The following is a 23,191-nucleotide window of genomic DNA, read 5'->3' as shown; positions in this document are numbered from 1 at the left end:
AAGTGTGAAATAACTGAAAACATGTCTTATATTTTAGATTCTTCAAAGTAGCCACCCTTTGCTTTTTTTGATAACTCTGCAAACCCTTGGTGTTCTCTCAATGAGCTTCATGAGGTAGTCACCTGAAATGGTTTTACCTTCACAGGTGTGCTTTGTCAGGGTTCATTAGTGGAAGTTTTTCCCTTATTAATAAAAAAGCAAAGGGTGGCTACTTTGAAGAATCTAAAATATAAGACATGTTTTCAGTTATTTCACACTTTTTTGTTAAGTACATAATTCCATATGTGTTCATTCATAGTTTTGATGCCTTCAGTGAGAATCTACAATGTAAATAGTCATAAAAATAAAAAAGAAACACATTGAATGAGAAGGTGTGTCCAAACTTTTGGTCTGTGCTGTACATGTGGATAGCTCAAAATGCGTACAGGTTAGGGTTGGGTACCGAAACCGGTTGGAACCGGACCGGATTAGAACGATTTCGGTTCCACTTAATGTGTCGACTGAAATATTTTCCCTCTGTCGCTCCGAAACGGACGTACAAATATCACACTTTCTCTGTAGTCTACCATCAGCTAGCTGCCGTAAATGTAGAGCTACTTTTTAAAATGCCATATCTTCCCCTCTGGGCTCACTTTTTCACCGTTCACTTTTTCAAGAATCTCTTTAGGAATCGGAATCGTTTTAAAAGTACCGGTTCGGCATCGGAATCATAAAAACCCAAACGATACCCAACCGTAGTACAGGTAACACGCCACCTGGCTTTAGAAAGTGGGCGTGTATGTTTACGCAAAGTCATGATTTCACATAGCTCAGGCGCAGGAGTGGATTATTGTCATTATCGATTAATCTGTGGATTCTTTTCTGGATGAATGGATGAGTTGTTTGGTCTCTAAAATGTCAGAAAATGGTGAAAAATGTAGATCAGTGTTTTCCCAAAAAGCCCAAAATAAATGTCCTCAAATGTCTTGTTCTGTCCCCAACTCAAAGATCTTCAGTGTCCTGTCCCAGAGGAGAGAAGACACTAGAACAATATTCACATTTAACAAGCTGACATCAGAGAATTTTAAAAGCCATCCTTTTTTTCCCACTTGCCAAAAAGTGATTGCAGCTTTAAACCTTGTCACTTAAAGGTTGTTTATGCCTTAAAATTACTTGACATCAATCACAAGGCTTATATCTGACAGATTATAGCCCACCCAGAACTTTATACCCATTGAAATACCTTTTTAAAAGAAGAGCAATACAACCCAGAAAGTGCACTTTCCCCAGAAAGTGATCGCAGTTCCTACTTTGTGTTTGAAAAAAAGCCCAGATCATCATACAGGACACCCACCATGCCGGTCACTCCCTGTTTGAACTGTTGCCTTCAGGCAGACAATTAACACAAGGACAAATAGACTCAAACACAGTTTTTATCCTACTGCAATAACCACCCTCAATGCTGCAAAAAAATATGTGCAATATGGAAGCTGATGCAATCACAGAAAGTATGCATGTCTGTAGATGTATGTTCATACTGTTTTATGCAATGACTGGGTGTGTGTTTATGCATGCTGCTAATGCTTTAATTGGAATTTGAAGCTTCTGATGGAACTACAGTGTGTGTGTGTGTGTGTGTGTGTGTGTGTGTGTGTGTGTGTGTGTGTGTGTGTGTGTGTGTGTGTATATATATATATATATATATATATATATTTTTGTATATATATATATATATATATATATATATATATATATATATATGAGACTTATATATCTGACAGATTCAAGCCCACCCAGAACTTCTTACCTTTTTAGAAGTGCAATACAACCAGTAACACCCCGTTTTTCAAGTTGTGACACCTGTCGTCATTACTCGCCCATAGGTTCTCAAACACAAAGTAGGAACTGCGATCACTTTTTGGCAAGGGGAGAAGTGCATTTTATGGGTTGTATTGCTCCTTTTAAAAAGGTATTTCAATGGGTAGAAAGTTCTGGGTGGGCTATAATCTGTCAGATATAAGCCTTGTGATTGATATCAAGTAATTTTGAGGCATAAACAACCTTTAACTGACAAGGTTTAAAAAGCTGCAATCACTTTTTGGCAATTTGAAAAAAAGGATGGCTTTTAAAATCTCTGATTCCAGCTTGTTAAATATGAATATTGTTCTAGTGTCTTCTCTCCTCTTGGACAGGAAACTGAAGACCTTTGAGTTGGGGACAAAACAAGACATTTGAGGACGTCATCTTGGGCTTTTTGGGAAACAATGACTGCCCAAAGACCCTGGAGCTCCTTTATGGCACACTGGAGCTCCTTTATGGTACACTGGAGCAGCATTAATATCTCCAGTGAAACAAATAAAATGTCCCTGAGCTCAGCTGGTACTGTTAGCTAACCCGGAGCCAGCAGGCTGCCTGCCCCGCAGGGAAGGACCAGTATTGATTAGTTGGCAGCTGCCACATCGGTTATTTCATTGGGGGGGGAGAGAAGACTGAAACACAAACAGAGACCGGCTCTAAACACTACGACATTAGTTTCATCCCTTAGGTGGGCAATGGCTAATTTACGCTCCACTGTGACGAACAAAAACAGAGTCCCACGCTGGGTATCATTCAGGGAGGAGAAACCTGCGTCAAGTAGAAAGAAAACGTAACTTTCTGACTCCGAGTGAAGGTGCCTAAATGTTAATTAGCACTCGGTGTTTTTGGAGGAAGTGCGAAGCAGAATAAGACATTTTGAACTTACCTTCTTTTGAAAGAAAGCCAGTCCGAGTCCAACTGACGTTAGCAGAGACGGTTTGGAACGTTGGCGGTGATAGTTTAGAACGTTGGCGGTGATAGTTTAGAACGTTGGCGGTGATAGTTTAGAACGTTAGCGGTGATAGTTTGGAACGTTGGCGGTGATAGTTTAGAACGTTGGCGGTGATAGTTTAGAACGTTAGCGGTGATAGTTTGGAACGTTGGCGGTGATAGTTTAGAACGTTGGCGGTGATAGTTTAGAACGTTGGCTTCCTTATCGAGTGTAACGTTCACGTTACGCGGCTGTGTTCCGCCGTGATGCCGGGGGAGAAAGTACAGGTAGCACCTGAAATATCCTTTTCTGCTGCGGCAACAGCACCGGCAGCCGCCCTGCTCTGCTCTGCTTTCCTCCCTCGTCAGGAGACTTTTTTCCGGTTCTTGGTTCGCGGTGTGGAGCAGCTCCCGGATCTCGGTACTCTAGCTGGAGCTGGAGAGTTAACACCGCCGCCGCCGTGTCAGGGTGAAGCGTAGAGCACACACACAGCTCGAGGACAGTGCGTGCAGTGTGAGCGCGCGGACACCAGATAAAAACGCACACCCCCCTGGAGGAACAAGACGACGATCCCAAACAAACGTCTAACAAAATACACACTCAACTTCAGGGGCGATGCTAGGACGAGACCTTCAGGGGGCTCAGCCCCTAATGAGAACGTGACACTGCCCCCATAAAACTTTCCTTGACTGGGTTACAGGTGCATTGTATTGGCAACAGCGACACAGGATATTAAACCTGTAATTGTTTGCCCTCTGTCACCAACAGACTAGTTCCCAATCTCTCACTTGAAGCACTAAAATAGATTTTTTTTTTTAAATAAAAAAATAATTAGTTTTTTTATTATTATAATTTTTAGGGGCACTGAGATGAACTTTAGGGGCTTGAGCCCCCTTAAAAAGAGTCGGCACTGCTCAACTCACAGGCCAACCATATTCTAATTCACAATAACAAAATGTATTTAGATTGGGGATTTTGTTGAGTCCTTTAGTGAACTAAATAAGGTGCTATGAATGCACTCATAGCACCTTATTTAGTTATTTAGTTTATGCAAAAAGCATCAAAATACAGCTTGTTTATCAAAGAAAAACAGCAGGAATATTTCTTGGGGGCCATGAGGGTCTTGGCCGCTCAGTTTAACATTTATGTCCTTTGAAAAATCATCTGATGTGCTGCAAAGCTGTGACTGAGTGAACTTCTGAGATGAGAAGCAATATTTTAAAAATATTATTATTCTGATTTGATACATTTTGACAAAGTTTTGGATTTGAGTGTGTTTATGGTGGTGCGTATAGGTGCTCATCCATCACTGAGATCAGACCGCTGCAGCTCTACATTTTCCACATTGAAGAGATGATTGAATAAAGTTGCTTCAGACACATAATTCATTTAACTGCAGGGCTGCTCTGCGGTAATACTGCAGTCCCAAATAATGGTCCCTGAAGCAGCAGCAGTCTCAGCAGAGTGTGATGGCTGCAGCAGGGGCTCGCTGTCTTACACACAAACACATTTCCTTGTGGAGAGGATGGTGTGTCTGATGAAAGTCCTCAACACTTCTTTTATTTTGCTCTGCACACTCAAGAGTTGAGGAGATTTTTTAACAAGTGTAACATTTTCTTCTCAGTCTTTAATGTCTGAACTTGGCGGATCCAAATAATCTTCACTTTGTTGTTTGTTTGTACGGGAGTTTTTTTTTACACTTAAAGGTGCTGTAGAGTCTTTTATCAACTCCTACATTAGGCCAATGAGGTGGGACCAGGGGAGAACTTGCTTGGACGCGTGGTCTGCGTGCCAATAATCATAATGTCCACAATCTGTCTACATTTCGGTGCTGTGACCCATTTAGTTCCCTTATAACGGCCTGCTTACTGTCGCACAAACAATACAGTCCATTTCATTTCATTTCTGGTTTAGTTCCATTTTCCTTGTCAAACTAATCAAACACTGACACGACTGACACGGTGAAAAGCTGTCTGCTTTCCCCTATTTCCACACACCTGTGTACCTGTAATAAACATAAATGGACTGTTTTTATATGGTGCTTTTCTAGACTTAACAACTACTCAGAGCGCTTTAACATAGAACAGGAACCATTCACCATTCACACACATTCACACACTGTGGCCGAGGCTGCTGTACAAGGAGCCACCTGCTCATCAGATAAACACTCACACACATTTACACTCCGATTACCTTTATGCCTTTTCCAAAGGCAGTGCTCCACCCAGTGCTCAAACATAAAACTGCATATTAATTGGCATAACCAACATGGGTAGCCTATAAAAAAGCTAAAGTGGTGTAATGGCTCCAACAGGTGCACTATGAGTTCCTGCATGGTTTCAGCTCAATTTAATTTTTGTCTCAAATCGTAGTCATCTCTCCTTGATCCGCTAGCTGCCTGCCCCTGGGGGGGGGACAGTGAGCAGAGTTGATTGAGTAGCGTGAGTTGTATCTGAGAGTAGCTGCTGGATAGCTGGACGGCGCTGTGAACTATACTCAATTCGATATATTTTGGAAAATGGCTCAGGCACGACCAAAGAAAAGACGCTTGGAGGAATGTATGGCGAGAAGAGGAGAGATGGAGAAGGAGCGAACGAAGAGCTGGATTTACATTTGGGAATCGATCCAAAGGTGGAGAGAACTCTGCCGGCAGAAGGGCTTCCAGTCTGATGCACAGGTGGCTAATGGTGCGTTCTTTTTGTCCACAGAAGTCGTTTTACGAGTTGTTTTCCGGAGTTACGACCCGGATGTTGCATAAAGAACGCCCCCGAGGTCGTATTTACGACTCGTCAAGTCGTCTGAACTCAGAGGACCCCGAGCTCACTTTCAAAGATGGCTACGTCGTGCATCACACGTAGTAAACATCGTGGTTTTCTACAATTTTAAGCACTTTTGTCGTTGTTGTAACAAAATGAAGAAGTCGTACACATAGCACTGTATACTGCTACCTATAGGCATGTCTCTACAGTCTTATTAGGAGTTAAACACAGCGCTGTATACTGCTACCTATAGACATGTCTCTACAGTCTTATTAGGAGTTAAACATAGCGCTGTATACTGCTACCTATAGGCATGTCCCTACAGTCTTATTAGGAGTTAAACATAGCACTGTATACTGCTACCTATAGACATGTCCCTACAGTCTTATTAGGAGTTAAACATAGCGCTGTATACTGCTACCTATAGGCATGTCTCTACAGTCTTATTAGGAGTTAAACATAGCGCTGTATACTGCTACCTATAGACATGTCTCTACAGTCTTATTAGGAGTTTAAAACACCGCTGTATACTGCTACCTATAGGCATGTCCCTACAGTCTTATTAGAGGTTAAACATAGCACTGTATACTGCTACCTATAGACATGTCTCAACAGTCTTATTAGGAGTTAAACATGGCGCTGTATACTGCTACCTATAGGCATGTCTCTACAGTCTTATTAGGAGTTAAACATGCGCGCTGTATACTGCTACCTATAGGCATGTCTCTACAGTCTTATTAGGAGTTAAACATAGCGCCGTATACTGCTACCTATAGGCATGTCTCTACAGTCTTATTAGGAGTTAAACATGAGTCGCTGTATACTGCTACCTATAGACATGTCTCTACAGTCTTATTAGGAGTTAAACATAGTGCTGTATACTGCTACCTATAGGCATGTCTCTACAGTCTTATTAGGAGTTAAACATGGCGCTGTATACTGCTACCTATAGGCATGTCTCTACAGTCTTATTAGGAGTTAAACATGGCGCTGTATACTGCTACCTATAGGCATGTCTCTACAGTCTTATTAGGAGTTAAACATGGCGCTGTATACTGCTACCTATAGGCATGTCTCTACAGTCTTATTAGGAGTTAAACATGGCGCTGTATACTGCTACCTATAGGCATGTCTCTACAGTCTTATTAGGAGTTAAACATAGCACTGTATACTGCTACCTATAGGCATGTCACTACAGTCTTATTAGGAGTTAAACATAGCGCTGTATACTGCTACCTATAGACATGTCTCTACAGTCTTATTAGGAGTTAAACATAGGCGTATACTGCTACCTATAGACATGTCTCTACAGTCTTATTAGGAGTTAAACATACGCCCGTATACTGCTACCTATAGACATGTCTCTACAGTCTTATTAGGAGTTAAACATAGCGCTGTATACTGCTACCTATAGACATGTCTCTACAGTCTTATTAGGAGTTAAACATAGCGCTGTATACTGCTACCTATAGACATGTCTCTACAGTCTTATTAGGAGTTAAACATAGCACTGTATACTGCTACCTATAGACATGTCTCTACAGTCTTATTAGGAGTTAAACATAGCGCTGTATACTGCTACCTATAGGCATGTCTCTACAGTCTTATTAGGAGTTAAACATAGCGCTGTATACTGCTACCTATAGACATGTCTCTACAGTCTTATTAGGAGTTAAACATAGCGCTGTATACTGCTACCTATAGACATGTCTCTACAGTCTTATTAGGAGTTAAATATAGCGCTGTATACTGCTACCTATAGACATGTCTCAACAGTCTTATTAGGAGTTAAACATAGCGCTGTATACTGCTACCTATAGGCATGTCACTACAGTCTTATTAGGAGTTAAACATAGCGCTGTATACTGCTACCTATAGGCATGTCTCTACAGTCTTATTAGGAGTTAAATAACGCCTGATTAGTTATGTTGTAGCTTGTGCAGCTGAAATTGGCTAGAGACGCTCGGTTGCTATGACAACAATGGCTTTAAGCCGAGTCTTGAGCAGAAAGCAGAGCAGTAGCTCGTTAACGTTAATCAAAACGTAATTTTCATGTATCAAACTGTGAGATATATGTGTGTAATATGTCAGTAACTGGGTGAATAGAATCCTAAATGTTCCTAAAAATGTTACAAAAATCCATCTTTTCTCCGACTCGTAGTATTTGTGTGACAAAAAGAACGCAACAACCCCGCAGGTTATTCGTTTTTCGACACGGATGTGACGTCACGCTCGAGCTACTAGTCGCGATCACAAGACAAAAAGAACGCACCATAAGTTCTTACTGGACAAGTAGGTGAAGTCAAGATTGGATGTTGTAAATGCATGCACACTTGAGCCCTCGTGCCAATAAAAAGTCAGTCTTTTCCAAAGTTATCCCATGAGAGCGAACCTACAAAGTTGTAACTGTACTGGTTGTACTGGCTGAAGTATTTATTATCGAGCTAGCAGCTAGCAGCTAGCTTTGAAGTGCATCCGACAAACTTGTACTAGAGAGCCGAAGTCCCGCCCTTCTACTTCCGGTCCATGGGACCTTAATTAGGAAGATATATGAACGAGAGTCAATGGAGAGAAAATCATTATTTTTTTGATCCCGTTTGAATTGAGCCATAAATTACACATCTGATGTTCGTCAGTTTAAATCATTATTTTTAAACCGTTTGTTGTTAAACTGTTGAAGTATCAGACGGTGAAAATACTTCATTAGAAAAACTACACACTTGTGTGAAGCACAAATAAAAAATACTTACTTACTTACTACACTTCAATGTCTCATGGATGACGTCTGGCTGAAGCTACGATGTCTGTGTGGGGTAATTATGTAATATTGGTACCCAATGATGATGATGTGTATTGTGTGTGTGTGTGTGTGCGTGTTGGTATTATTATTATTATTGTTAGTATTAGCCGGTACGTGTGTGTGTGTGTGTGTGTGTGTAGTACTGTCTGTGTGTGTGTGTTTGTGTGTGTAGTACCCAGTATTGTGTGTGTGTGTGTGTGTGTGTGTGTGTGTGTGTGTGTGTAGTACCTGTGTCTGTATTGATATTAGTAGTATTGTAATTACCACATCTGCAATATTACGTGATATTATTGATGTAATTACCACAATAGTAGTAATGTGTAATGATACGTAGTAGTATTATTAGTATGAGTACATATCTGTATTAGTAATCAATGCAATGTGTATGAAGGTACCACCAATGTCTGTGTGTGTATTATTAATGTAATTACCACCTGTTATTGTATATTAGTAGTATTATTAGTATTATTAGTAGTAGTAGTAGTATTATTATTAGTAGTATTGTATTATGTGTGTAATTACCTGTGGTAATATTATTATTATTATTAATATTTATTATTGTAGCGGTACTGTATCTGTGTGTGTAATATTAATGTATACAGAGTACCTGTATTAGTAATAGTAATGTATTAGTAGTATTAGTATTATTAATGATGTGTAGTAATACCCATTGTGGTATTTTCTGTAGTATTATTAGTAGTAGTAATGTGTGTATTAGTAATTGTAGTACCTGGTAGTGTAAATATGTATATGTATGTATTAAAAATAATAGCGACAATAGTAATAATAGCCTTAATGGCGTTAATATAGTGTATGTACGTGTATGTCGTGTGTGCTGGTGTGTGTAATTGTGTATGTGTAATAGCGTTGTAACAATAGCGTGTGTAGCGTGTGTGTAGCGTTATTGTGGCGTGTGTAGCGTTGTGTATGTGGTGTATGTGTATGTGTATGTGGCGTTGGTAACGTGTGTGTGTGGCGGTGTGTGTGTGGCGTGTGTGTGTGATGTGTGGTGTGGCGTGCCGCGTGTGTATGTGATGACGTATGGCGTTGTGTGTGTTCTCTCTGTCTCTCTCTTTCTCTCTCTTTCTCTCTCTCTTTCTCTCTCTGTCTCTGTCTCTCTCTCTGTATCTCTCTGTCTCTCTGTCTCTCTGTCTCTCTGTCCTCCTCTGTCTCTGTCTCTCTGTCTCTGTCCTCTTTCTGTCTCCTCTCCCTCCGTCTCCTCCCCATCCCCTCTCTGTCCTCTGTCTCTCTCTCTCTCTCTCTCTCTCTCCTCTGTCTCTCTCTCTCTCTCTCTCTCTCTTCTTCTTCTTTCTTTCCTTCTAGTTAGTAAATAAAAACATTTAGATTTGCCTGTGTTTTATCATAATCATAATCAACTAACTAAAGGCAAAATCACAAAATTATTCAATGATCGTGAGTTACAAGTAAAAAGTATCAGAATCGGTATCACTATTGGCGATACTAGCCCTGTATTTCCTTGGTATCGGATCGTTAGCAAAATTCCCAGTATCGCCCACCCCTAATTTCTGCGCTCTGGGACCTCCCACTTTACAAATTAAGCACTGATAGTGCACCTTTAAGCTTAGTCTTCAGCCTTTCGGTCCTGTTTTGTCCTATTTTTGTCTTGTTTTTGCTTGTTTTTTTTGGTTTATTTTAATGCAAGAAAGGCATTAACGTTATGGTTATTTAATGTGTGTTACCAGTGCATTGAATGTTGTAAGTTACAAATGACTGAAATAAACTGACCCATACTAAACTGAAACTAGCCAGCTGTTTACACCAACAGTGCTGTCACTTCTCCAGCTGTACACCAAGGAAACAGACATTTCACTTCAGCTGTGCAGTGGATGAACGGGTTATTGGTTAAACAGGGTGGACGACTGTATTTCCTGATGCTACTGCAGCGAAGAACCTGATGGACAGTTCAAACCCAGTTTATTCAAGTTTCAAAATTTGCAGTTTGTAAAACATTTGGACTAACTTCCCTGTATCTACAACAAGGCACTAGAAAACAGTGTCAGCGAGAGGAATTAAACTGCGTTCAGACCTGAAGGTCCCATATTCTGCTCAGTTTCAGGTTCATACTTGTATTTGGGGTTTCTACTACATGTTTACATGCTTTAATGTTAAAAAAAAAACACAATTTCTCTCATACTGTCTGTCTGAATATACCTGTGTTCCCCCTCTGTCTGAAATGCTCTGTTTCAGCGTCTGTCTCTTTAAAAAAAGCCCAGTCTGCTCTGATTGGTCAGCATTTCCAGGTCTTCCACATCTGCACTCTCTGGGTACGTACCGAGTCCTTAAATTGCCCCAGTTTTAGCCAGACAGCTAATTTTCAACTGTAGTCCTAGTTACCCAGCATGCATGTCTTTATGGCAGGAGGAAACCAGAGCACCTGGAAGAAACCCACGCAAACACGGCAGGAACAAGCCAACTCCACACAGAAAGGCCCTGCCCGGACCGGGAATCAAACACAGCAGTGCCCATTCGCTGAGAGGCAGAAGTGCTAACTAACCACTGAGCCACCGAGCCGTTTTCTACCTTTATATACCGTGGTACAGTTGTGACATCACAACCGTACAGAAGTCCTGACGGCTCGTCTAAAGGCACAGTTTCTGAATATCGGCCGTGTGCTTTTCTCTGTGGATTGAGCGTTTTGACAATATGGGACCTTTAATTAGGAGTTATTTTTGATCAGGATATATCCTTCAACGCCCACTTAAAACAAACCTCAAGAACAGCATTTTTACATCTTCGTAACATTGCCAAAATTAGGAATATCCTGTCTCAAAACGATGCTGAAAAACTAGTCCATGCATTCGTTACTTCTAGACTAGACTACTGCAATTCCTTATTATCAGGTTGCTTAACCCTTGTGTGGTCCTTCGGGTCCCATTGACCCGAAGGACCACACAAGGATTATGTACTTCCGTTTACTTTTTTGAGAATTGCTCTCTAAAACCGGTTTCTTTTAAAGTAAGTAAGTAAAGTTTATTTCTAGAACACATTTAAACACAGTTTAAGCTGACCAAAATGCTGTACAAACAAGAACTAAGGTGCTGTATTAACCCTTGTTTAGAGAGCAATTCTCAACAAAGTAAACGGAAGTACATAACCCTTGTGTTGTCCTTCGGGTCACTGGGACCTGAAGGACAACACAAGGGTTAAGGCTCTCCAGCTGATCCAGAATGCTGCAGCACGCGTTCTGACGAGAACTAAGAGAAGAGATCATATTTCTCCTGTATTAGCTTCTCTGTATTGGCTTCCTGTGAAATCTAGGATCGAATTTAAAATCCTCCTCCTGACTTACAAAGCTCTAAATGGTCTAGCACCATCCTATCTAGAACAGCTCTTAGTACCTTATTGTCCCACTAGAGCACTGCGCTCCCAGAATGCGGGGCTACTTGTGGTTCCTAGAGTCTCTGGAAGTAGACTGGGGGCCAGAGCCTTCAGGTACCAGGCTCCTCTCCTGTGGAACCAGCTCCCAGTCTGGGTTCGAGGGGCAGACACTGTCACCACATTTAAGAGTAAACTGAAAACTCTCCTCTTTGATAAAGCTTATAGTTAGGGAGTGAGGAGTGGCAGCTCCGCCTAACCCGGCCCACCTGCTTCTCTTCGTAGTCATCAGTATTATTTATCATATAATCAATAGTATAGCGAGAGTAGAGGGAGGCAGGCCAGTACAGCCCGATCCGGCAGGGGAGAGTTCAAGCCCGATCCGGCACCTCTCTCTAAACTAACCTGCCTCTCTTAGTTATGCTGTTATAATTCTAGACTAACGGGGAAGTTCCTTCCTTCCTACGACACACTGAGCTGCTCTCTACTTGTTACTTTTGTATGCATCCTGTCCCAGAAATGCTTGTTACTAACCTAATTGTAAGAGTGTGGTCTAGACCTACTCTATCTGTAAAGTGTCTCCAGATAACTCTGATATGATTTGATACTATAAATAAAATTGAATTGAATTAATTCTATTTCTTACCATACTACCTGCTCTTCTTACTATTCATCCTGCACATACACTTATTCTTACTACTCTTATAATGTTACCACACTGCACACACTGTTGAATCTAATCTAATCTAATCTGATCTAATGTATTTAGAAAGCAAGAAAAATAAAACAAATCTCATTAAAAGATTACTGAAATCCCGATCGCAGATGGAGAAAACATCTTCAACATGAATTGCAATAGCGAAAGCCTTCAACCCTGTACTTTCAGTCCCGTCTTGTTATATTAAAATGCGTCATTATGATCCATCAGTGCTGATAAGGAGGACAGAGGCTCTCTGGTCCCGTAGGTGGCAGGGCTCGCTGCGTTCAAGGCTGCTCCTCTCAAAACCTGACGTGCGTCACTGCTAATTAAATTAAAAGCTGCCTCTTTTCTAACCCAACGTCTGTTGGGTCTGTGTTAAAGGAGCGCTTCTTCCCAAAAGAATCCAATAAAACAAGTGTTTGCTTTGAGATGTCACGATGTATAGTGAATTGTTTAAAAATGGATATAAAGTATAAAGGAATATTTTTCAGTCGTTTGTCTGCAGATCATTCTGTTAACCTTCGTGTTGTTTTCCATTAACTTGTCGTCCTTGCGGTCAAAATTGAAAATTAACTATTTTTAGCACTTTTTTCTGGTGTGTTTGTCGCTTTTGGGCAATTTCTTTTTAACGTTTTTGTCAAAAAAGCTTTCAAAGCTACAATAAACTACATTTATATGACATTATACCTCATTTTTTAGGTAAAAAAAAAGCAGAAATTATGAATTATTTTGACAGTTACGATCAGAGGATGTTGAGTGGATCACAGTCTGGTTTAGTCAAATGCTATAAAATTGATTGAAACACCCAAAATTCAATGAAAGTAATCATTAATGTTGCTGTATGGAACCCATACAACATATATCCATGCATCCATGTTAATTTTCTGCAATTTGGTTGAAAGAAACCCATATTTCTGATATAAAACACTTTTTCAAACGGGTCAAATGACCCGAGGACAACACAAGGGTTAAAAACACCCTGAGGAGTGGCCGGGTTGGTTCAGTGGGTAGAGCGGGCGCACACATACTGAGAGGCCAGGGCTAGAAGCCGACCTGTGACGATTTCCTGCATGTCTTCCCTTCTCACTCTCCCCCTTTTCTCACCTGTCCTGTCAAAATAAAGGCTTAAAAAAAATAAATTAGAATAATAATCCTGAGGAAATCGTATCGTCAACTTAAAATCCTGAATCAAATCTATTCTTAATCTCTAATTTTAGAGAATAAAGATCAACCAGACAAACCTGATGTTCCATATTTAATAAAGCAGAATATTTTTATTATATTTACATATTTAATACAGCAGACGCACATGAAGGATATTTAGTTTAATCTCCCAATCACAGATTTAACATGCAACCTGTTTACTGGTTCCACTTATTATTCTCTATTTCAGAGCTGTTCATATTGTAATATAATACTTAATATAATAACATATTTATTTATTCCAGCATCCTTTAAATAAAGCTGATTCTGATTACCAAGAAATAATTTGCACGAAATATAAACAAACATATATACAAATTAATGTTCCAATGGGGAAGGGTGAAGCCAAATCCATAATTAAATAATGAAATTATACAAAGATGGCTAAATGAATGGGAGGCAGAGTTTAACAACTCACCGTAGCTGCTCGCCGTCCATCTCGCCAGTCAAAAAGTGTCCATCCTAAATATGCTTTTAAACTAAAGTCTGACTCGGGTACATTCACAAAAACACCCTACAGGTTACATTTTGGCAAGAGTTAGACTTTAACTTTATTATTTCTTGCAGTATATCTCTGTTACTTTATACACAAACTGACAGTTTGTGTATAAAGTTAGTTTTCTTACTCTTATTTCTTTCAACCTTAAATCTGACTGTAAGTAACTGCAACTCATCAATTCCCCTGAGGGATAAAGAAAGGATTGTGATTCTGAAAACTCTGGAGGAAGGTCCAGAGGGCCATAAGGTTTAAGGTGATGCTGTAACAACAGCACAGTGCCAGAGCTTCCCTCTTCAGTATACTTATTACTCTGACTTCTCAGGGGAAGGCTCTTCGGAGTGTCCCAAAGGTCACATTTAGCTGACGCTTTTATCCAAAGCAACTTACAATTGCTATCTATGTCAGAGGTCGCACACCTCTGGAGCTACTAGGGGTTAAAGGTCTTGCTCAGGGACTCATTGGTCATCAACCAATTGCAGTGGGATTTGAACCTGGGTCTCCCACACCAAAGGTATGTGTCATATCCACTGCGCCATCACCACCCCCAGGTTACAAAGAAGACAATTGGTGAACGGGCTCGTTCTTTCCTCTTTTCCTCGGGACATCAGGCAGGCTCGTCCTGTTGAAGACTGTCGGTTGCTGTCTGGTATGAGGCCTCTTTCTCTCTGGATGTTTTCCTGAGAGTCTGAGTGGGTGTTTACTTCTGTTTTAGTTATTAGAAATGTTTTTAAATTGTATTTTCTATGTTCTGTATAGCACTTTGATTTGAAAGCGCTTTACAAATAAATGTATTATTATTATTATTTAACTGGAAGCACAATATTTGACTAGTAAAAAGGCACTAAACTGCAGGAAGCTGTGCTCAGCAACAAACTCTCCCTGAAAACACCTTTGTCCAAACATGGCCCCCTGCTGGGGATGCTGGTAAACTGCCCCCCCGCTGCCTGAGCTTTGGGGATTATTAGGTGTGCTCTAAGTGTGTTTCTAAAATAACTTTTGTTCTTAACTCTCCTGTTTTCAAAGTTTCTATATCAGAATATTACTTTTTTTTTTTTTAGAGCCAAATTGCCCAAAAAGTAACACAGAAGGTTCCATGAAACACTCTTCACATGTCAAATTTAGATCAGTTCACTGCTTTAATTGAATTTTGGGTGTTTTGTTGAATTATATAGCATTTTTCTGACTTAACTTTGACAGTCTGTGATTATCCATCAACATACGTTCCTCTGATCTTAAATATTAGTCAAAATAGATCATACTTTCTGCTTTTTTAACTCAAAAGTTAGATATAATTTCATATAGGCTACATGCGCTGTACTGACCATCAATTTAAAATGATTAGCATAAAACTAGAGGTAAGAACTTGTTGTTAGTGTGAACTGGTGGAAGTGGAAAGAGAATCTAATGCAATGGTGATGGATTCTGGGTTAACAGCAAGCCATGGTCTCATTCAAAACAATATATATATATAATATGCATAATTAGCAAAGCTGCAAATATAAAAAACAAAACCAATCGATGGTGTAAACCAACAGTTTGTATTGTGAAGTATGAACAGCTACTCGAGGTGCCAGGTAATTTCTGCAATTTAAATAGAATACAACGTAATAATAATAATAATGTTGTTTTTTCTGTAAAAAGAACAATTGCTGTAATTTATATCAGGGATGCACCGAATCCAGGATTGGGCTTCTGATTGGGCTGAACATTTGGGCTTTTTGACAGCGTTCGGTTTCTGCAGAACTTCAGAATTAGTTCCCAGCCATAGACCTAATATTCCCTACGCCAGCCCTAGTGATGGGGACATCCTACTCTGCTCTAAATGGAGGATAACTTCAGAGCTGTGTAGATCAGATTAATGGTGGTGCAGATGAAGCCGATCAGGTTGCAGAGGCTGGACAGCCCGTGGTAGCGGCCAAACGAGCGCCTGTAGGCTCTGTACTTGGGGTCCTGGTCTTTGAGCGTGGCGTAGGCCTCCTTCTGGCTGCCGAGGCCGATCTGGCCCCCGAGACCGTGCTCCTTCTCCACCTCCTGGAGCTGCAGCATCACCTCCGTGGCCGCCGGGCCGAGCCACCGCGCGTTCAGACTGACCGCCACCAGCGCCACAACGAACAGACCCATCTGTAACACAAAGAACAGACCATCTGTAACATGAAGAACAGACCATCTGCAACACAAAGAACAGACCATCTGTAACACAAAGAACAGACCATCTGTAACATGAAGAACAGACCATCTATAACACGAAGAACAGACCATCTGTAACACGAAGAACAGACCATCTGTAACACAAAGAACAGACCATCTGTAACATGAAGAACAGACCATCTGTAACATGAAGAACAGACCATCTGCAACACAAAGAACAGACCCATCTGTAACACAAAGAACAGACCATCTGTAACATGAAGAACAGACCATCTATAACACGAAGAACAGACCATCTGTAACACGAAGAACAGACCATCTGTAACACAAAGAACAGACCATCTGTAACATGAAGAACAGACCATCTATAACACAAAGAACAGACCATCTGTAACACGAAGAACAGACCATCTATAACACGAAGAACAGACCATCTATAACACGAAGAACAGACCATGAAGAACAGACCATCTATAACATGAAGAACAGACCATCTATAACATGAAGAACAGACCATCTATAACACGAAGAACAGACCATCTATAACATGAAGAACAGACCATCTATAACATGAAGAACAGACCATCTATAACATGAAGAACAGACCATCTATAACATGAAGAACAGACCATCTATAACACGAAGAACAGACCATCTATAACATGAAGAACAGACCATCTATAACACGAAGAACAGACCATGAAGAACAGACCATCTATAACATGAAGAACAGACCATCTATAACATGAAGAACAGACCATCTATAACACGAAGAACAGACCATCTATAACACGAAGAACAGACCATCTGTTACACGAAGAACAGACCATCTATAACATGAAGAACAGACCATCTATAACACGAAGAACAGACCATCTATAACACGAAGAACAGACCATCTGTAACATGAAGAACAGACCATCTGTAACATGAAGAACAGACCCATCTATAACATGAAGAACAGACCCTCTATAACATGAAGAACAGACCATCTATAACATGAAGAACAGACCATCTATAACATGAAGAACAGACCATCTGTAACATGAAGAACAGACCATCTATAACATGAAGAACAGACCATCTATAACATGAAGAACAGACCCTCTATAACACGAAGAACAGACCATCTGTAACACGAAGAACAGACCCTCTATAACACGAAGAACAGACCATCTGTAACACGAAGAACAGACCATCTGTAACACGAAGAACAGACCATCTGTAACACGAAGAACAGACCATCTGTAACACGAAGAACAGACCATCTATAACACGAAGAACAGACCATCTATAACATGAAGAACAGACCATCTATAACATGAAGAACAGACCATCTGTAACACGAAGAACAGACCATCTGTAACATGAAGAACAGACCCTCTATAACATGAAGAACAGACCATCTGTAACACGAAGAACAGACCCTCTATAACACGAAGAACAGACCATCTGTAACACGAAGAACAGACCATCTGTAACACGAAGAACAGACCATCTGTAACACGAAGAACAGACCATCTATAACATGAAGAACAGACCATGAAGAACAGACCATCTATAACACGAAGAACAGACCATCTATAACACGAAGAACAGACCATGAAGAACAGACCATCTATAACATGAAGAACAGACCATCTATAACATGAAGAACAGACCATCTATAACATGAAGAACAGACCATCTGTAACACCAAGAACAGACCATCTGTAACATGAAGAACAGACCCTCATACACCCCAACACACCTACACAAACCACACCACCACTCAAAAGAGAAGACAGAAAACAAAAAAAAAAAAAATAAACAGACAGCTTATAAAGAAGACAGCTAAAACGAAGACAGCCTATAACGAAGAACAGACCTCTATAACATAAAGAACAGCCATCTATAACATGAAGACAGACCTCTATAACGAAGAACCCATCTATAACATGAAGAACAGACCATCTATAACATGAAGAACAGACCCTCTATAACACGAAGACAGACCCATCTTACAAAGAACAGCCATCTATAACATGAAGAACAGCCAAAACATGACGTATACAGGAACAGACCATCTATAAGAAGAACAGCTAAACAGAGACAGCCATCTGTAACATGAAGAACAGACCATCTATAACATGAAGAACAGACCATCTATAACATGAAGAACAGACCATCTATAACATGAAGAACAGACCATCTATAACATGAAGAACAGACCATCTGTAACATGAAGAACAGACCATCTGTAACATGAAGAACAGACCATCTATAACATGAAGAACAGACCATCTATAACATGAAGAACAGACCATCTATAACATGAAACGACCTTATAACACGAAGAACAGACCATCTGTAACATGAAGAACAGACCATCTGTAACATGAAACAGACCATCTATAACATGAGAACAGCATCTGCAACATGAGACAGACCATCTGCACATAGAACACATCTGCAACAGAATTTGTATTGTAACATGACAGTTAAGAAGAACAGACCTTATAACATGAGAATTATACAGAAGAAAGTTATAAATAAAGATAACATGAAGAAAGACCTCTAATTGAAGAACAGCCATCTGTAACATGAAGAACAGACCATCTATAACATGAAGAACAGACCTCTGTAACGAAGAACAGACCATCTGTAACATGAAGAACAGACCATCTATAACATGAAGAACAGACCCATCTATAACATGAAGAACAGACCATCTATAACATGAAGAACAGACCATCTATAACATGAAGAACAGACCATCTATAACATGAAGAACAGACCATCTATAACACGAAGAACAGACCATCTATAACATGAAGAACAGACCATCTGTAACATGAAGAACAGACCATCTGTAACACAAAGAACAGACCATCTGCAACATGAAGAACAGACCATCTGTAACACAAAGAACAGACCCATCTATAACATGAAGAACAGACCATCTGTAACATGAAGAACAGACCATCTGTAACATGAAGAACAGACCATCTATAACATGAAGAACAGACCATCTATAACATGAAGAACAGACCATCTATAACATGAAGAACAGACCATCTATAACATGAAGAACAGACCATCTGTAACATGAAGAACAGACCATCTATAACATGAAGAACAGACCATCTGTAACATGAAGAACAGACCATCTGCAACACGAAGAACAGACCATCTATAACATGAAGAACAGACCATCTGTAACACAGGACCAGATACTTCACTGGAAGAAGGGGAGGAGGGTTAAAGTAGAGCTGCAAAGAATCATCCATTAGTTCTCAACTATTAAATAAATCTATTTTATCAATTATGAAAAGAAAAAGTAAAGGATATGTATGTACAGTATGTATGTATGTATGTATGTCCAAATTGTTTTTTATTGAAATTTTAGCAGTTCGAGTCCAGTGAATAGTTTGAAACGGTACAAAGGTAAGTGGTGAACTGCCTGAAAAAAGTAAGGTTACCCAAAACTTAGAGCTGCAAAGACTCATCCATTAGTTGTCAACTATTAAATAAATCTATTTTATCAATTAGTCATTTTTATGAAAAGAAAAATTTAAAAGGTTCAAAAAAAAACACACACACACACACACACACACACACACACACACACACACACACACACACACACACACACACACACACACACACACACACACACACTTCACTGTGATATGATATTCAGTCCTACCAGAAAAAGTGTGGAGTTTTTTTGTGATTGTTGCGAGGCAAAAATCCTTGATTATGCGGAACGTTTTCTTAAAAAATGCGATGGAATATGCTATATATGATATTTATGCAATTTTATGCGATGAAATTGTGGGAACTTGTAAAAACTGCAGTTTGATGAAAAAGAGAAAAAACAGTGAATTTCAGGTACTGTTATTGGTTCAGATGCGAAAATGTACACAACCCTAGTGTGTGTGTGTGTGTGTGTGTGTACTTCTGTGTGTGTGTGTGTGTGTGTGTGTGTGTGTGTGTGTGTGTGTGTGTATGTATGTATGTATGTATGTATGTATGTATATATATATATATATATATATATATATATATATATATGACAAGCATTTGAAAAAGCGAGGCTAGAGAGCACAATTTGTTTGAATGCAAAATACAATTTTACCACTAGATGGGAGAAATTCCTACACAGTGGACCTTTAACTATGGCCAATTATGCGATTAATCCCGATTCAATATTTTAATCGATCAACAGCCCTGAGAAAAAAAACAAAGAAGACATGGATATCTCACTTTTTTTTTACAATATGAGAGCTGTAAAATGAAGAGGTGTCTGACCTGCAGACTCTGATGCCAGTCCAGCAGCAGCGTTGGTTGGTACGCCGCGAACACAGCCAGGCTGACCGCGCTGCTCGCCAGCAGGCAGTGGAAGTACACCGGGAAGAGCTTACTCTGCACCAGGCCGAAGGTGTGCCGACTCACCTGCCGCACCAACGCAAAGCCTGCAGGCACAGACATCAAGATCAACCATCTAAACATAGCTACAGCCATGCTACACGCTGCTACGTTCTCAGTTTAAACTGGCATTTTAAGAGAGAAAAGAGGAGGAACTGTTACCAAAAGGTCTGTAAGCTACCTAACAGTTAAGACTGACTGACCTATCACAGACAGACAGACAGGCAGACAGACAGACAGAGAGACAGACCTGTTCCTGAAAGGTCTGTAAGCTACCTAACAGTTAAGACTGACTGACCTATCACAGACAGACAGACAGGCAGACAGACAGACAGACAGACAGACCTGTTCCTGAAAGGTCTGTAAGCTACCTAACAGTTAAGACTGACTGACCTATCACAGACAGACAGACAGGCAGACAGACAGACAGACAGACAGACCTGTTCCTGAAAGGTCTGTAAGCTACCTAACAGTTAAGACTGACTGACCTATCACAGACAGACAGACAGACAGGCAGACAGACAGACAGACAGACCTGTTCCTGAAAGGTCTGTAAGCTACCTAACAGTTAAGACTGACTGACCTATCACAGACAGACAGACAGACAGGCAGACAGACAGACAGACAGACAGACCTGTTCCTGAAAGGTCTGTAAGCTACCTAACAGTTAAGACTGACTGACCTATCACAGACAGACAGACAGACAGACAGGCAGACAGACAGACAGACAGACCTGTTCCTGAAAGGTCTGTAAGCTACCTAACAGTTAAGACTGACTGACCTATCACAGACAGACAGACTGACTGCCTGTCTGTCTGTCTGTGTCTGTTAGTTTCTGTCTGTCTGTCTGTCTGTCTGTCTGTCTGTCCTCCCACCTGCTATGAAGGAGACCCAGAGCTGCATGCCCCAGGAGAAGGAGAGCACCAGGAGATGGAGCACTTTGACCACGTCTGTGGGCGGCCCCTCTGTTGCCATGGTGTCTGTGGGCGCCCCCTCTGTTGCCATGGTGTCCAAATATCTGGGGCCACAGAGATAAAGCTCTGGTGCGTTTGTCAGCTGGAGCTCCACGTGCAGCAGACCTGATAATCAAGTCTGCAGAATAAGATAACAGAGCAGAGAAAATACAGTTACACAATTCACTGACAGTTACAGCCTATGTGTGCATTCCTTATGGAACAAGGTATTAGCATGTTGGGATAAAGGGAAATACATAAACTAATATACAGTCTGTGTGGGGACATGTCTACAGCAGGTAACTTTAGCACCTGAAGAGCTAACGTTATAACAGCTTGAGTTACACACGTTTCAACTCTAAGTTGTTGCTTCATTCAGCATTTCTTCAGGATAAGTTACAGTTACAGTTACTCTCTAAAGTTACACACACGTTCACTTACCTTCCTTTCCTTTCCCTGTCCGGATTTAGGAAGGCCAAATGCAAACTGATCTAACTCCTACTGCTAAAAACACTAGTAGACCAAGGTCCAGCCGAGCCACTTCCACTTCCTCCGTCATATTACTCTAGGAACAAGCCCCGCCCCTCGAGGCGAGACGGGCCAATCAATGGTATTCTTTGAAAATGAATATTTTTATTCATCTGTTCATCGATTTTATAGTTTTTCTTTCATAGTTACTTTCCACCCAAATAGGTCTGTTTGCTTAATTAAGAAGGGACATTGCACACTAATTAACATCATTTATTTATTTTATTTACTTTTTTTATGTTTTTAATACCTCATATCCACGAGCTGCATTCAAGTGCTCCTCGGAGGTTTGGAAGACAATCTTCTGACTGACGTTTATGAGCTTCAAGTCCAAAATGTGGAAACAACATGAACGTTACAAAGAAGATGTGTTGTATTGTATGCTATAGCTCAGGGCGTTTAACAACAAACGTCAAAAGAGGGTTTCCAGTATTTATTTCCAGTTTGAAGCTTAATATTAGTGATTTTTATCCCAGACGTGTTGCCTAAAACCACTAAATTATCGCTTTACCTGACTTGTTATCAAGTTAATGCTGTTCTAACTAATCTAGGTCACTCTACGTGGACAGCAACTAACTAAACCCATATTACAAATTACAGGCAACAAATAAATTAATATAAAAAGTTTCTAATCATCAACCCAACATTTACTTTCGTCCGCAGAGCTCCTGTGTATACGACGCCAACTCGGCCAGTCGTGTAGCAAACATTTCGCCGACTTTCCGAGTTGTTTTTTCGACTTGAGGATGCATTAACTTCAGTATTTCCAGCGGGGAAATCATTTCTCCGATTATTTCGACACCACCTGAATGCAACGAGCCTCTGTATCCTCCGTCCCTCTGTGCGGTACCCGGATGATCCAGTTGAACACACAGCATCCTCCGCCGCGAGACATCCCGTTGGTAAGTACCAGCACATCATGAAGCAAATTGGCAGTAATACATCCCATAATACACACTTCGGCTCCACCTTTTACCTCCAAACTGGTTTATTAAAAGCTAGTTTTATCTCATAGTCGCAGGCCAGCGGCGGTTAGCGAGCTAGCTTGCTAGCGTGTAGCTTCGGTGGCTTTTTGGCGCGTCACTGTT

General features: G+C 40.5%; 2 protein-coding genes across 5 annotated transcripts in view; both read right to left on the bottom strand.

The window, feature by feature from the left end:
* rab3db (RAB3D, member RAS oncogene family, b) overlaps positions 1 to 3,399 on the bottom strand; it is a 93,318-nt gene extending 89,919 nt beyond the window's left edge. Inside the window, 1 exon segment of the mRNA XM_039824306.1 lies at positions 2,723 to 3,399. The gene's annotated coding sequence lies outside the window, so the exon portion shown is untranslated.
* A 10,210-nt stretch (positions 3,400 to 13,609) lies between these two features.
* Positions 13,610 to 22,151, bottom strand: tmem205 (transmembrane protein 205). 4 transcript variants are annotated; one of them, XM_039824254.1, is made up of 6 exons: positions 22,017 to 22,151; positions 21,498 to 21,714; positions 20,506 to 20,669; positions 19,059 to 19,131; positions 17,851 to 17,943; positions 16,043 to 17,154 (listed from the first exon to the last, which is right to left on the bottom strand). In XM_039824254.1, the coding sequence occupies exons 2-6, from the start codon at positions 21,625 to 21,627 to the stop codon at positions 17,066 to 17,068; spliced, it is 549 nt and encodes a 182-aa protein (XP_039680188.1). In that variant the 5' UTR covers positions 21,628 to 21,714; positions 22,017 to 22,151; the 3' UTR covers positions 16,043 to 17,065. The 4 variants fall into 4 exon arrangements, 3 of the variants coding, with proteins under 3 accessions (XP_039680187.1, XP_039680188.1, XP_039680189.1); XR_005641824.1 differs by lacking the exon at positions 16,043 to 17,154 and adding an exon at positions 18,309 to 18,515 and having other exon boundaries at positions 17,902 to 17,943; positions 19,036 to 19,131; XM_039824255.1 differs by lacking the exon at positions 16,043 to 17,154 and adding an exon at positions 18,309 to 18,492 and having other exon boundaries at positions 17,903 to 17,943; positions 19,036 to 19,131.
* Positions 22,152 to 23,191: the final 1,040 nt, after the last annotated feature.

This window comes from Perca fluviatilis, chromosome 15 (genome assembly GCF_010015445.1).
Source record: "Perca fluviatilis chromosome 15, GENO_Pfluv_1.0, whole genome shotgun sequence".
In the NCBI taxonomy this organism is placed as follows: Eukaryota; Metazoa; Chordata; class Actinopteri; order Perciformes; family Percidae; genus Perca; species Perca fluviatilis.
Note: the sequence above shows the minus strand (reverse complement) of the source record. Positions and strands in the feature narration are given on the sequence as shown.

Bases quoted from the DNA above. Each gene is read 5' to 3' on its own strand.
- tmem205 (XM_039824253.1), bottom strand. From the start codon at position 21,627: ATGGCAACAGAGGGGGCGCCCACAGACACCATGGCAACAGAGGGGCCG. The intron at 20,670-21,497 runs GTGGGAGGACAG...CTGTGCCTGCAG, and splicing joins CTGGGTCTCCTTCATAGCAG to GCTTTGCGTTGGTGCGGCAG. The intron at 16,186-20,505 runs GTCAGACACCTC...TTTGTGTTACAG, and splicing joins ACTGGCATCAGAGTCTGCAG to ATGGGTCTGTTCGTTGTGGC.